Here is a 13,966-nt window from a genome sequence, read left to right on the forward strand (position 1 = left end):
ATATAAGGAGGCCAAAGTCAGTGATAGCCCTGAAGACTGGGATAAATTCAATATCCAGCAAAGCAGGACTAAAAAGATAATAAAGACAGATAAAATAAACTGAGGGCAAACTAGCGAGGAATATAAAAAGTGAGAATAAGAGCTGCTTTAAATATATAAAAAGGAAGAGAGAGGCCAAACTGAACATAGGCCCCTTCAAAAAGGAAGGGGCGCAAAAAGCAGGTAACTATAGTTGATTAGCCTAACATGCTGCAATAAATTATTAAGGAAGTAATAGCAGAACATTTTGAAAATCATGATCTTATCAAGCAGAGTCAGCATGGTTTCAGGAAAGGGAAATCCTGTGTGCCTAATTTATTGAAGATTTTCGAGGAAGTCTCAATCAGAATGGATCGATGAAAACCAGTAGATTCATTGTCTTCTGGAAGTCCAAATACATTCGACATGATACCTCAAGACATAAGAGCCCATGGTGTTGGACGTAGCATGTTAGCATGGAGAGAGAACTGGCTCATGGGCAGGAAACAGTGAATGGGAATAAGGCATTCTATTTCAAGCTGGTGACCCACGATCAGTGGGTTACATAGGGATCAGTGCTAGACCCCCACAACTGTTTACAAATATATAATAATGACTTGGTGGAAAGAAGCGAATGTACTGTAGCCAAAATTGCAGACGACACTAAATTAGGTGGAAAGGCAAGTTGAGAAAGGAATACAAACAAACAGTTTGCAGAGATATTGAAAGATTAAATAAATGGGCAAGGAGTTGGCAAATGGAGGACGTGGGGAAATGTGAAGTTGTTCATTTTGGAAGAGAGAGCAAAGGAATGGAATATTATTTAAATAGAGAAAAACTGCAGAAAACTGCATCATGAAAGGACTTGGGGTACTTGTGCACAAACACAGGAAGCCAGGTAAACAGGAAGGCTTAATGAAATGACAAGGTGTACAGCTGGATGAACACAGCAGGACAAGCAGCAGAGGAACAGTAAAGCTGACGTTTCGGGTCTAGACCCTTCTTCAGAAATAGACCCGAAACATCAGCTTTCCTGCTCCTCCGATGCTGCTTGTCCTGCTGTGTTCATCCAGCTCTACACCTTGTTGTCTCAGATTCTCCAGCATCAGCAGTTCCTACTATCTCAGGCTTAATGAAATGTTGTGAGGAAGGGTCACTGGACCCAAAATGTTAACTCTGATTTTTCTTCACAGATGCTGCCAGACCTGCTGAGCTTTTCCAGCAACTTTTGTTTTTGTTCTTGTTGTTAATGAAATGTTGGCCCTTGTTTCAAGGTGGGGTCGAGTATAAGAGTAGGGAAGTCTTACTGCAACTGTGCAAGGTACTAGTCAGACCACATCTGGAGTACCGAGAGCAGTTTTGGTCCCCTTGTGTAAGGAAATATATTTTTTCAGAGAAGGCTCACTTGGATGATCTTCGTATGGAGGAATTGTCTTATGAGCAAAGGCTAAAGAGTTTGGAACACTTCTCACTGAAGTTTAGAAGAATGAGAGGCTATCTCCTTGAAATACATAGGATTCTCAAGGGGCTTGACAGGGTAAATGCTGATAAGATATTTCCCTTCATGGGAGAGTCCAGCACCAGATGGTGTCGTCTCAGAATAAAGGGGCACCAATTTAAGACTGAGATCAAGAGGAATTTCTCTCAGACAGGTTTGAGATTCTGTGGAACTCCTCGCCACTGAGAGCTGTAGGGGCAGAATCCTCAAGTATATTTAAAGGCTGAGATAGATAGATAGATTCTTGATCAATAGGAGAATAAAGGATTACCAGGAAAGGGCAGGAAAGTGGACACGAAGAATGTCGGATAAGCCATGATCTCATTGAATGACTTAGCAGGCTTGATGGACCAAATGGCCCACTCCAATTCCTATTTATGATCTTATAATCAACTGTGGTGTTACTGAATGCCAGAGCTAGTTCAATGGGCTATACTGCTTTCTGCTGCAGCTATTTCTTACTTCTAGGCATTCCTTGCACAAGTGACCAGAGAGAATACAAGTCCACCTCCATCCAACTCTATAATGGATGATGAGGAGGTAGTACAAAATTCAGGAATAATTCAATTCAAAATGAGTAGCCCGTCAGCCCGACAGCCTAACTGACTTTAAAGACTGTTAGCAAAGCTGGCCATGCAGAAATATAGCCTTGCCATCTCTCAATATTGTACAGTGAACACCAAGCTGATGCAAACACTTCAATAGTTTTGAATCTGTCAGGATTAGTCAATTAACAATATTTACTATAATCCAAAGCTCCTATTTCCTGTCTGTGTCTGATTTAATTTTTTGCTTACTCTGGTGGGAGAGAGATTTGGCAGGTTCACTCTATATACAGCATTCCAAGTGTGATTGGTTTGGTCTATATAACAATTCATTTATTTTGGACTGGACAATAAAAGGTGGTTCACATCAACTGAAGTTTAATTGATTGAGGTGCAAGAAAGGTGTAGAAGGATCACTAGAAACCTAGTCTAATAATCCTCTCCTTGCATGGTTTACGGATTCACTTTAGTTAGAGGTTTGCAGCTCACATGCCATTATAAAGGCACCAGCATAAATATATCTGAATAAATAATACACATTATATTTAATTGGAGTAACTAGAGAAGTTGGACATTATCCTCCTTAGAGTAGGGAGCATTAAGTGGAGAATTAATAAATTGGATCAAAGTAATGAACAGTTTTGATCCAGAAAGTAAAGTGAAATTGAAATTTCCAGTGATTGGCAAATGAACCATGAGGAGCGGAGATTTTTCTTGAAGCACAGCTAGTTACTGTGATCTGGAATGCACTGCCTGACAGGCAGTAGAAGCAGGTTCAACAACAACATTTAGGACATTACAAGATAAATATTTGAAGGGGAAATTTTACAGGGTAGAAGTAATTTCAAAAGGGTAGGGAGTGGGATAACAAGTTTCTTCTGTACTCTACTTTCGATTAAAGAAAAAGTCTGGGAATGATATCCTTTGATCCTAAATAAAAGTGAATTATAGGGATTAATATTTTGGTTTGTTAGCAGCATTTAGTACACCTCTCCAGTTGAGAGTTCCTGACTGACACTCCAAAGACCACCTACAAGTGGTGGCATTGTCCTGGGTAGTGCCAAACCGAGTGGAAATGCACTCATCTCCAGGCAAGTGGAGAATATTCCAATACAGCCCTGAGTTGTGCCTTCTAGATGGTGGATAGGCTGTATTTACCACCATTCCCCTGCCCCACACACACACACACACACACACACTTCATTCAATGTAAAAGAATGAACTTTCAATCAATTAAAGATCATTTTAAATTCTTACCTTCTCCACTTGGTAGTTTGCCTCCAAATGCAGTCTGGCAAGCTGTTGAGCTCTTTCCACCTCCCCTGCACTGTACGCTGCCTGAATGTTTTTGAGGGTTGGACACTGTTCGATGGGTAAGCCACCCAACCCAGATTGTTTGCTTCCCATAATCTCAGGAACTGTGTCTGCAAACAAAGGCATTGTTCAGATTCTCAGATTCACGCTGTTACAGTATATATCTTCAGCTCCTATTACATAAACTATTTATTCCTCTTCTGGGTTAAGAAACATGAAATAGAGTTGCATGACATTTATATTTTCATCACTGCAGCTTAGGAGTTAAATCCAACCACAATAATGGGTTGAATATTTACTGTGATAGGCAAGAGTCTGAGTACCAATCCTCAGCACAAAATTTCCCTCTCAGGTGGCTCTAAATTCATGGTATTGGGAAGGGCTGGGGAAAGCTTCACAAATCAAGGTTAAAGAATCATGCAGTCTCAGCTTTAGTAAAAAGTGATGTAATTTTAGAATGAAGTGCAAATTAGTTATTGGTCCCTGTTCATACTGTTACTAGTTTATGCTCACAATGCACTGTTGCCTCTAGTATCCCCAAATCTCCCATTTCTCATTTCCATGCACCCTTGATGTTATCATCTGAATGCATATCATGCTTTAGATTTACACTGACAACAGCCAGTTCTACCTCATTAGGACTTCTCTTGCTCTGGATTTTGCTGGGCTCTTGTGGCAAGGATATACCTGGGCAATTCTACACAGGGCTATGAAGTTTAGCAAGGGGTGCAACAAGCTTTGATGCACAAGTCTTCAGTACTATTGCTGAATGTTTAGAGGGTGTAGTCTTTGCAGTGTCCAATGCCTTCAGCAATTTCTTGATTTCACATTGAGTGAATCAGATTAAATTTGTGATGTTAAGAGACCTCAGGACGAGGCCAAGATGGATTTTCCACTCGCCACTTGTGGCTGAAGATGGAAGAAAAGGCTTCAGTCTAGTCACTTGTATTGACATGCTGGATTCTCCCACTGGGGAGAATTAGGGGACCCTCTTCCCCCAATTAGTTGTTTGATAGTCCACACCTATTGTGACTGAATATGGCAGGAATGCAGGGCTTAGATCAGAGTAAAACAATCTTGTAATCAACAGATCTATCTATTGCTTTGTTTGGCACAAGTAGTTATAATATTACCAGACTAGCATCTAATTTTTAGGTATGCCTGGTGCTTGTCCTCACGCTGTCTCCTGCATTCTTCTTTGAAGCAGAGATGATCTCCTGATTTGATGGTTAATGAAAAAGTGGGGGATATGCCAAGTCATGAGTTTACACGTTATACTTGAAAACAATCCTGGTGGTACTGATAGCCTACAATGACTCACTGATTTCCTTTTTTGAATTTCTAGATTTTAGCACAGTGGGAGTGCCACATAAATGATGTATCGTATCTCCAACGTGAAGACGGGACTCTATGCCCACCAGGCCTGTGCAGTTGTCATTCCTACTAAGGCAGTCATGGACAGATGGATTGATAACAGGTTGATGATGAGGACAAGCTCAAGTCGATCTCTCTGTCTCTGGTTCCCTCATCAGTTGCAGGCCCAGTCTAAAAACTATTTCCTTCAGATCCCAGCCAGCTCAGTCAGTAGTGGTATTCCTGAGCCACTCTTGCTGATGGGCATTGAAATCCCTCGGAAGAGTGCATTCCATGCCTTTGCCATCCTGTGTTTCTTCCACCCGATGTTCAACATGGAGGAGAACGGAATCATCTGGGAGGCAGGTGGGATAGGTGGTAATCAGCACGAGTTTTCTTTGCCCACATTTCACTTGATGTCACGAGCCTTCATGGGGTCGAGAGTCAATGATTTGGAACTCCCTCCCGAACGTGTACCATTGTGCCACCACCTACAACATAGCAGCTGACTAGAGCCCATGTGGGTACCTTTCATTTGGAGAAAGTGAGACAAATTAGATGAGGTAATGTTCAAAGTGAGAATAAGCAGGGCCAGGCTGAGCTGTGTCAATCTCTTCTGGATTATTAGTTAGTGACATCATCACTACATTCCCTTAAACTACTGCTGTTGTTACTACATGTTCAAGATAGCACAAATTTCAAGGTTCCTACTTCTTCACATTATCTCTAGAATTTCCCTGAATAATGGAGTTCATGGTTTTAAATAATTGGCCTAGGAAAAGGCTTGGACACTATTAACTCTGCACAGGCTTCGCATTCTGCCCAATCTTCAGCAAAAGTCTCGACACTACCAAGATCAGCATCTCTGTTCTATCGTCAAATAGCAGAGAACAGTTTTGATCCATTGACCTCTGGGTTATGGGCCCAGCATGCTGCCGCTGCACCATTCTGCTGCCAAATAGCAGAGAATGGTTTCGATCCAAAATAGCATAACAGTTTTGATCCACAAATTAGCCTATTTCTGAAGGAGGGTCCCAACCCGAAACATTAACTTTCCTGCTCCTCTGATGCTGCCTGGCCTGCTGTGTTCCTCCAGCTCCACACTTACCTCGGTCAGGACTGCAGATGCTGGAGTCAATCTCAACATCTCTGTTCTGCTTCTTAAGTCTGGCTGCTGTTTGAACACCTGGTCTTAGCTTCTTTACCACTGCTCCTGGAGTCCTCACACATCTCTGCTACCTGAGCCTAGCTTCTGTTCCACTCATCAGGCCTCTGCTCCAGTACCTGGTCCCATTCTCCATCTGTAACTGGGCTCAGGTCTGGCATTGGTTTTGCTCCCCCCTTTTTCTCCCAGGTGGCTTGAGTTATAATATTAGCTGCTGGGTGTTATGTAATGTAGCTTATGGTTTATAGCATTAGAGCCAGAGTTATTAAACTTGTTGAATAAGTTATATAATAAACTGTTTACGTGACTGAATTACTTGTTTACTCATTGGGTTTTTAAATAATCATTTACAATATTGAGTTTTACCTACATTTAACTCTAATTCAGGAATGTCAATGAAATACAGCCTTCTCATGTTTTACATCTTTTCGCTGTAGCAAATAGAATTTCTGTATTAGTGTAGTGTACTGATTATGGACAAGCAATTATGGACAGGAGCATTAGAAACATTCTAAGAGTAAATATGTCATAGCAGAATAGGTATATTAAACTGAAGTCTTCTGATTTAAGTGTGCAAGCTTTTTCCTATGGCAGTTATTCAAAACCATGACTTCCATTATTCAGGGAAATTCCAGAGATTATGGGAAGGAGTAGGAACCTTGAAATTAGTGTAATCTTGAACTAATAGTAACAATGACAGTAGCTGAAGGGGGATGCAGTGACATGATGTTGATGTCACTAACTAATATCCAGAGACTGACCCAGCTCAGCTTTTTCTCATTTTATCCATAAATATGAAAACATTGTCTCTGATTTTTCCTCATCAAAAGCAAAGGGTTTGAATCAGGGACCTCTGAGCATGTCCACAGCTCACAACCTCTGTGCCAGTATTACAAGCCTATTAATTATTCATCTTTCGAAACCAACAGGGGCTCTGCTGTAATTGTTTAAAACATGTGCACATCTCTAAGACTTGTAGTTCACCAATCAGCAAGAGAACTGACAGAAAAGAAAGGAGATTCTGAAAAACAAGCGTGACTTTATAAAACATAGCACAAGACAATATGCGTATTTTTAAAAATCCAATCTCCATTACGTTAGCACACGGATAAATGGAAATCAGCAATCAGCTACTGAACAGCAAAAAGGAATTTGTACAGTACTGAATTGGTGATTAATGGAATCAATTCAGATTTCAGTTGCTGTGAAGGATATTTTTAAACTAATTTAACTCTTCACCTACCACAAAATATCTCTTGATTATTAAATAATGACAATAAGGTAAAATGGACTAATTTAATATAGCAAACTGACCTTGTCGCCCCTGTGATCAAAGACATACATGTAGTTCATAGACACACTACCAGTCAAACTATACAATATCCGGGCTTGATCTTTGCTATACGAGGATGCTTAACCTTCTGATGGAGTAGAGCTGCCCGATGTACTGAACTGCCAAATCCCAGCCCACAGGCTTCTCACGTACTTGCTCTTTGTCTGAGATGGAAAGTAATTGGCATGATGTGTGACTGTGATCTGGAAAGTGCCTCTGAGACGTAGTGGAGGCAGTTTCAGTGGGGACTTTCAAACAGGAAGTGGATGTACACTGATAAGGTGGGAGGAGTTGCAGGATGATGGGGAAAAGGGCTAATTGGGCAGCTCTTTCAGACAACAATGGAAACATGATAGGCTGAATGTGTCGTATGATTCTGTATTTCAGGAAATGAGGGGAACTTTGTTGCGGTGGACTACAAGAAAACATGTGCATCAAAACACTTGGTGTATTTGTAGGTTCTCTATAGATCCTCCATTCACAGATGAGGGAGCATACAGAAGGCCAGCTGAACAGAGTTTGGGGCTCAATCTTTGCAATGTGGAAATGCTGGACATCTTGTCTGTCGCCACTTTATCAGCTTCCCTACAAGTCAAACAGACATTATCTAATGTCTCAACGTTGCAGTGGAGCTCAAACGAAGGACATAAAACTGATTTTTGCATACAGGCTCAGACTGCTACCATGGTTGCAGAGCTCAATGTTCAGATGGACACACAGGCTCTCACAGAAGTTTAACTGATGAGCTGACTCCACCGAAATTGGAATGTGGAGCTCTTGGTGGCCAGAACCTGGAGTGAGGAGATTAGAGTGAGTCTCCTGTCAGTGTATTTATTTTGGATTGTGATGATAGTTTACAATATATAATTATTAAGTCATTTGGTAGGAGAAAACTTGGCTATTGCTGAAAAAAGATGCATTTTGTTAAATCTTTTCATCTTGTACTTATCAGGCTATTTCACAAGAAATGCTAACAAAGTGAAAACAACATTTATACTGTATGAAAGAAAGACGCTGATTGACTAGCAGTGGACTCTAATTAACCAAGACTTTACCATGCAGAATTCACCAGCAATGAGTATAAAAGTTGGCAAGTCATGTTGAAGTTGCACAAAACTTTAGTTAGGCCACATTTGGAGTACTGTATGCAGTTCTGTTTGCCACACTATTGGAAGGATATAGAACAGTTGGAGATGGTGCAATAAAGATTTTTAACCAGGTTGTTGCCTGGATTGGCATGTATTATAAGGAGAGATTGGACAAAATTGGATTGTTTACATTAGCGCGTTGGAGGCTGAGAGTGACCTGATATAAGTATTTTTCCTAGGGTGAAGATGTCAAATACTAGGATGCATAGGTTTAAGGTGAGAGCTAGAAAGTTTAAAGAATGTGCAAGGAAAGGTTTGTGTTTTTTTTTTAAAACACAGAGGGTGATAATGCCTGGAACATGCGACCAGGGGAGGTGGTAGATACGCTATCAAGAGGCATTTAGACTAACACATGAACAGGCAGGGAAAAGGAAGATATGGACCACGTGCAAGCAGATGAGATTAGTTTACAATGGCATCATGGTTGGTGCAGACATTGTGGGCCAAAGAGGCCAGAAGGAAAGATTCATACCAACAAATATGCTGTTTACTCACTTAAATAGTCAAAGCTTTGAGTTTATGTCTTAGATTTCATTGAGAAAGATCAATAAATTAATCTAAGCGGATAAGTGTCTTGGAGAGACAGTAACAAGAATCATATCTGTGAATGTGCAGAAAATCATCAAAGGCTAACTTAGTGAACTTTTCAGCTCAAGAAATTTTAAAGTGAAGATAGGAATGATGTTTCATTGGGATTGAGTATCTGTAAAGGATTTTTAGATCATGGTCAGGTTTGTGTAAGGCTATCATTTCTTTGTGTAATAAATTTATTGTCTTTTGACAAAAAGTACTTGACAGCCTCACTTGTTATGTTCAGTGACTGACCATCACTGTGACCAAACTGCAAAAATAAAACGTACAGTCTATTAAGTCAGTTTTTACTCTGGAATCTGACTTGTCCAGAATAACCATCAGCTGTGATCATAATAGCCAGGTCACTCCTTCCAAGATCTCTGCAGATATGGTTCCACGACAACTTGAGATGGCTGTATCAGGGATCCTCTTTTGGGGACAGAGGATGGCAGGGATCCTTTAGGGTTATTAACTACGTAGAAGATTGTCTATAAATGTATGTAAACTCCTTGGAAGTGTCTAACTTGTCAAGGCTTGTGAAGAACTGTCAAGAGGTAAACAAAAAGTGTAAACAAGTGTCAACCTGTCAAGAAGTGTCAAAATATATTATTTGACTGAGACTATTTTTCTCAAAGGAGTGTAGTGTGCAATATAGACTTTTAAAGACTACAACTGTATTTCCCCCATCCCCCCACTGTGGATTGGGTAATTGTGGATATTCAATGTGTTGGCATAGAAAGTTAAGAGGGAGAGGGAAGTGGGTAGAAGTAGGCATTAAGTTGGCAGCAGAATCAAGGGCCATGGGTATAGGTAATGGGCATGACATTAGGGGATTTGATGGACAATGAGGGATGGACAAAGGCATAGTTTGCATCAGTGAGGTATGAGGAATGTGGGGGAGAGAGAGAGATTGTGTAAGGTACTCCTTTGGATGTTATCCAGGAAACTTTGGTAGAGAATAATCCCTTTGGAATTATTGACTACCTTATGTCCATAAAGTGCATTAACTCATTGGCAATGCCAAACATGTAAAGGAACTTTCCAAAAAAATGTACTGGTAGTCCTAGTGCCTGTTCACATAAAGGATTTATGCTGCATGACTGATGTCTCAAATTATTATGCTCACCATGAGGTGAGATTTCTGATGACAGTTCCAACTGCTTCAGGAATAGAGGTGTTTGTGTTTTTATTTTTTATATATAAAGCATTTAAGGGATTAGGCATTTAAATGAAGTGAGTTGTTATGAAGCATGAAGGATGCAGGAAAGGGGAATGGGAGTTGGTTTATGGGCCATGAAGGACCATCAGGATGGCTCAGGGACATTGCGTATGAAGGGTTGAAGAGGTATGGGGATGGATAGTTGAAATCATAGCTGGGCATGGGTTAATGCAGAGACTTTAAAGGGTAAATGGACATCGGGTAGCAATGAAGGCCCACGAGGGTAGGGTAAATTGGGAGAGGGAGAAAGACAGTATGAAGAGCCATGGACATGAGTAAAGATGAATGGGTGCCTTGAAGGAGGCATGAAGAGTGGGTGGAGATGAGAAGAAATGAGCAGAAAAAGTATTTTGTTTTCATTTTCACTTTTTAATTTTGACCACTGTACTGGAGCTGAGGGAGGCTTTCCACCTACCTAGTCTCAGGAATTGGCAACATCCTGGGTTCTTTCCAGGTCACCTGGCCAACTCCACAAAAATCATAAGTCAACTGCTCATTTTTAAAGGTTGGGTTCACAGAGCTGAAATTTCCTCTGGTTACACACCTGATCTGGAACAAAAATCTGGTCCGTACAATCAGACTCAACAAGAGAATTGTATTTCATTCTGGGGATTATACTTTAGGAAGAATGAAAACATTGAATAGGGTGCAGAAAAGACATCCTGGAATGGTTTCAGGTATGAGACCAATAGATTGAAGAAGCTGTGGCTGTCTCCTTAAAGAAAAGGACGTTGAGAAAACTTTGATACAGGCATTCAAAACCATAAGGAGTCTAGACAATGTAGATAGAACCAAGACCCATTGACAGAAGGATCAAGAAATAGAGTACACCTATTTAAGATGATTGGTAAAAGAAGCCTTAGACAAGGTGGAAGACCTTTTAAGCGTAATAATTAATTGGGATCACGAATGCACTGCTTGTAAGTGTGGTACAGGCAGATTCAAACCGGGTTTTCAAAAGGGAACTGGTTAAGAACCTGTACAGAAAATTTGTAGGGTTACAAGGTAAAGGGGCAGGAGGAGTGAAACTGACTGAGTTGCTTTTACAGAAAACCAGCACAGAAACAACAGGCCAATTAGTCTCTTTCTGCATCATAAGCATTTTACGACTACGCTGCAGGTTCTATTCAGCCCACTGTGTCTGCCTCAGCTCTCTGCAACAGCAACTCAGGTAGTTCCAATTCCAACACCATTTTCTCTGTAGTACTGCAAATTATTTCTCTTCAGATAATAATCCAATTTCCAGCCATGATTAAATCTTCCTCCATCACAGATGTCTAGCATGAAAACCAACCCTTCAGTCCAACTCGTCCATGCTGATCAGATATTCTAAATTAATCTAGTCCCATTTGCCAACATTTGGCCCATATCCCTCTAAATCCTTCCCACTTATAAACCCATTCAGATGCCTTTTAAATGTTGTAATTATACCAGTCTCCACCACTTCCTCTGGCAGCTCATTCCACGCATGCACCACCTACTGCATGAAAAAGTTGCCCCTTAGATCCCTTTTAAATCTTTCCTCTCTCATCTTAAACTCTAGTTTTGGACTCCCCCGCCCCAGGGTAAAGGCCTTGTGAATTTAACCTATCCATGCCCTCATGATTTTATAAACCTCTATAAGGTCACTCCTCAGCCTCTGATGCTCCACAAAATTAGTACCAGCCTATTCAGCCCCTCCCTACAGCTCAAACCCTCCAACCCCAGCAACATCCTTGTAAATCTTTTCTGAACCCTTGCAAGTTTCACAATATCCTTCCTATAGCAGGCAGCTCAGAATTGCGCACACTATTCCAAAAGTGGCCCAACTAAGGTTCTGTACAGCTGCAACATGACCTCTCAATTCCTCTATTCAATGCACTGACCAATGAAGGCAAACATACCAAACTCTTTCCTCACTATCGTATCTACCAGTGGCTCACTTTTAAGGAATTTTGGGCCTGCACTCCAAGGGGTCTTTGTTCAGCAACACTCCCAGAACCTTACCATTAAGTGTATAAGTCTTGCCCTGATTTGTCTTTCCAAATTGCAGCACCTCACCTGCTGTATGAATAAGTTTATACTCTCACTTCTGTAGCCTTGCTTTGGCAATTCCCTTAAAATTTATGCCCTCTAGTTCTCGGTCCTTCCACTAACGCACCCGATGCTTTCTACTTAATTTTCCAGATCCCCCCATGACTCTTAATACCTCCATTAAACTCCTGTCTTCCAAAAAGAATCGCTGCAGTTTCTCCAAACTATCTGCCATTCCTGAAAATATTGCCCTCCATCTTCATTGGATTTTTGCTAATGCCTTTACATATTTCTAAAGTTTGGTATCCAGACCTGGACGTAAAACACCAGCTGAAGCTGACTCCAGTGATTATTACTATTACTGCAGTTTATAAATACACATAATCCTTATCAACCGCGCTCTCGACCAGTTCAATGATTTAGGAACACAAACAACCCAAATCACTGCTACAAAAAACAGAAATTGTTCGAAAAGCTCAGCAGGTCTGGCAGCATCTGTGGAGACAAATCAAAGTTAATGTTTCACTCTGTTTCTGCACCTCCCTTACAATTGTACTCTGTATGTGATGCAGATGATAACTGATGATTTTTTTTTGGCAATTTGTTAATATTGTGGAGTTAGTCACTTGATCGTTGAGTTGGTCTGCCAGACCCCGTTTTGGACAATGTCGGGTATTACCTGCTCAGCCTGGGGGAATTGGGGGGAGAGTGGCTTGGGCGAAGGGGTGGATTCTCAGGAGGGTTATCAGGAGAACAGAGGCCTCGCTTGGGAAACGCCCTATGCCTGCTCTGGGCGCCATGACGGGGAAACAACCAGCATTTACAAACGTGCACCTCTAATCCACGACTCTCCAAATCAGACGGCCGCTGCCGCAGGTTTAGAACTACAACTCCCATCGAGCACCACAGCACCACTCCCATCGATTCCCCGCCTGAGACCTTACAGTGCGCAGGCGCCATACTGACATGCACTATGGGTACTGTAGTACAAACCACGAAGAGGACAGAAGCAAGTATGGCGCCTATGAGAGTAGGTGCCCAGTCAGACATACTTCATCCTCATCGTATTCCAGTCATTTCCCCATATTTATAAACCGGCCATAATCAGAGCGACCTGTATGGACAGAAGCTGCCAAATTCATACAAAAAATTATAATCTCAGGAAAACCAGTAGCCACCTCAGAAAAAGCCAGAGACAACAAGGTGCAGGGCTGGATGAACACAGCAGGCCAAGCAGCATCATAGGAGCAGAGAGGCTGACGTTTCGGGCCTAGACCCTTCATCAGAAAAGGGGGAGGGGAAGGGGGTTTTGAAATAAATAGGGAGAGAGTGGGAGGCGGATAGAAGAGGGATAGGTGGAGAGGAAACAAACAGGTCGAAGAGGCGGGGATGGGGCCCGGAAAGGTGTGTAGGTAGGGAGTTAGGAAGGGGATAGGTCAGTCCAGGGAGGACGGACAGGTCAAGGGGGCGGGATGAGGTTGGTCGGTAGGAGATGGAGGTGCGGCTTGAGGTGGGAGGAGGGGATAGGTGGGAGGAAGAACAGGTTAGGGAGGCAGGGACGAGCTGGACTGGTTTTGGGATGCGGTGGGGGGAGGGGAGATTTTGAAACTTGTGAAATCCACATTGATACCATTGGGCTGCAGGGTTGCCAAGCGGAATATGAGTTGCTGTTCCTGCAACCTTCGGGTGGCATCGTTGTGGCACTGCAGGAGGCCCAGGATGGACATGTCGTCTGAGGAATGGGAGGGGGAGTTGAAATGGTTCGCGACTGGGAGGTGCAGTTGTTT

General features: G+C 41.9%; 1 protein-coding gene across 4 annotated transcripts in view; it reads right to left on the minus strand.

Moving 5' to 3' along the window:
• Positions 1–13,966, minus strand: part of lrrk1 (leucine-rich repeat kinase 1) — a 191,774-nt gene that overhangs the window by 135,725 nt on the left and 42,083 nt on the right. For all 4 annotated transcript variants that reach the window (XM_048615947.1, XM_048615946.1, XM_048615948.1 and 1 more), the window contains exon 3: positions 3,319–3,485. In XM_048615947.1, the coding sequence (XP_048471904.1) occupies positions 3,319–3,485 (167 nt within the window). The remainder of the gene's footprint in view (positions 1–3,318; positions 3,486–13,966) is intronic.

Source organism: Rhincodon typus, chromosome 33 (genome assembly GCF_021869965.1).
Source record: "Rhincodon typus isolate 14 chromosome 33, sRhiTyp1.1, whole genome shotgun sequence".
Taxonomy (NCBI): domain Eukaryota; kingdom Metazoa; phylum Chordata; class Chondrichthyes; order Orectolobiformes; family Rhincodontidae; genus Rhincodon; species Rhincodon typus.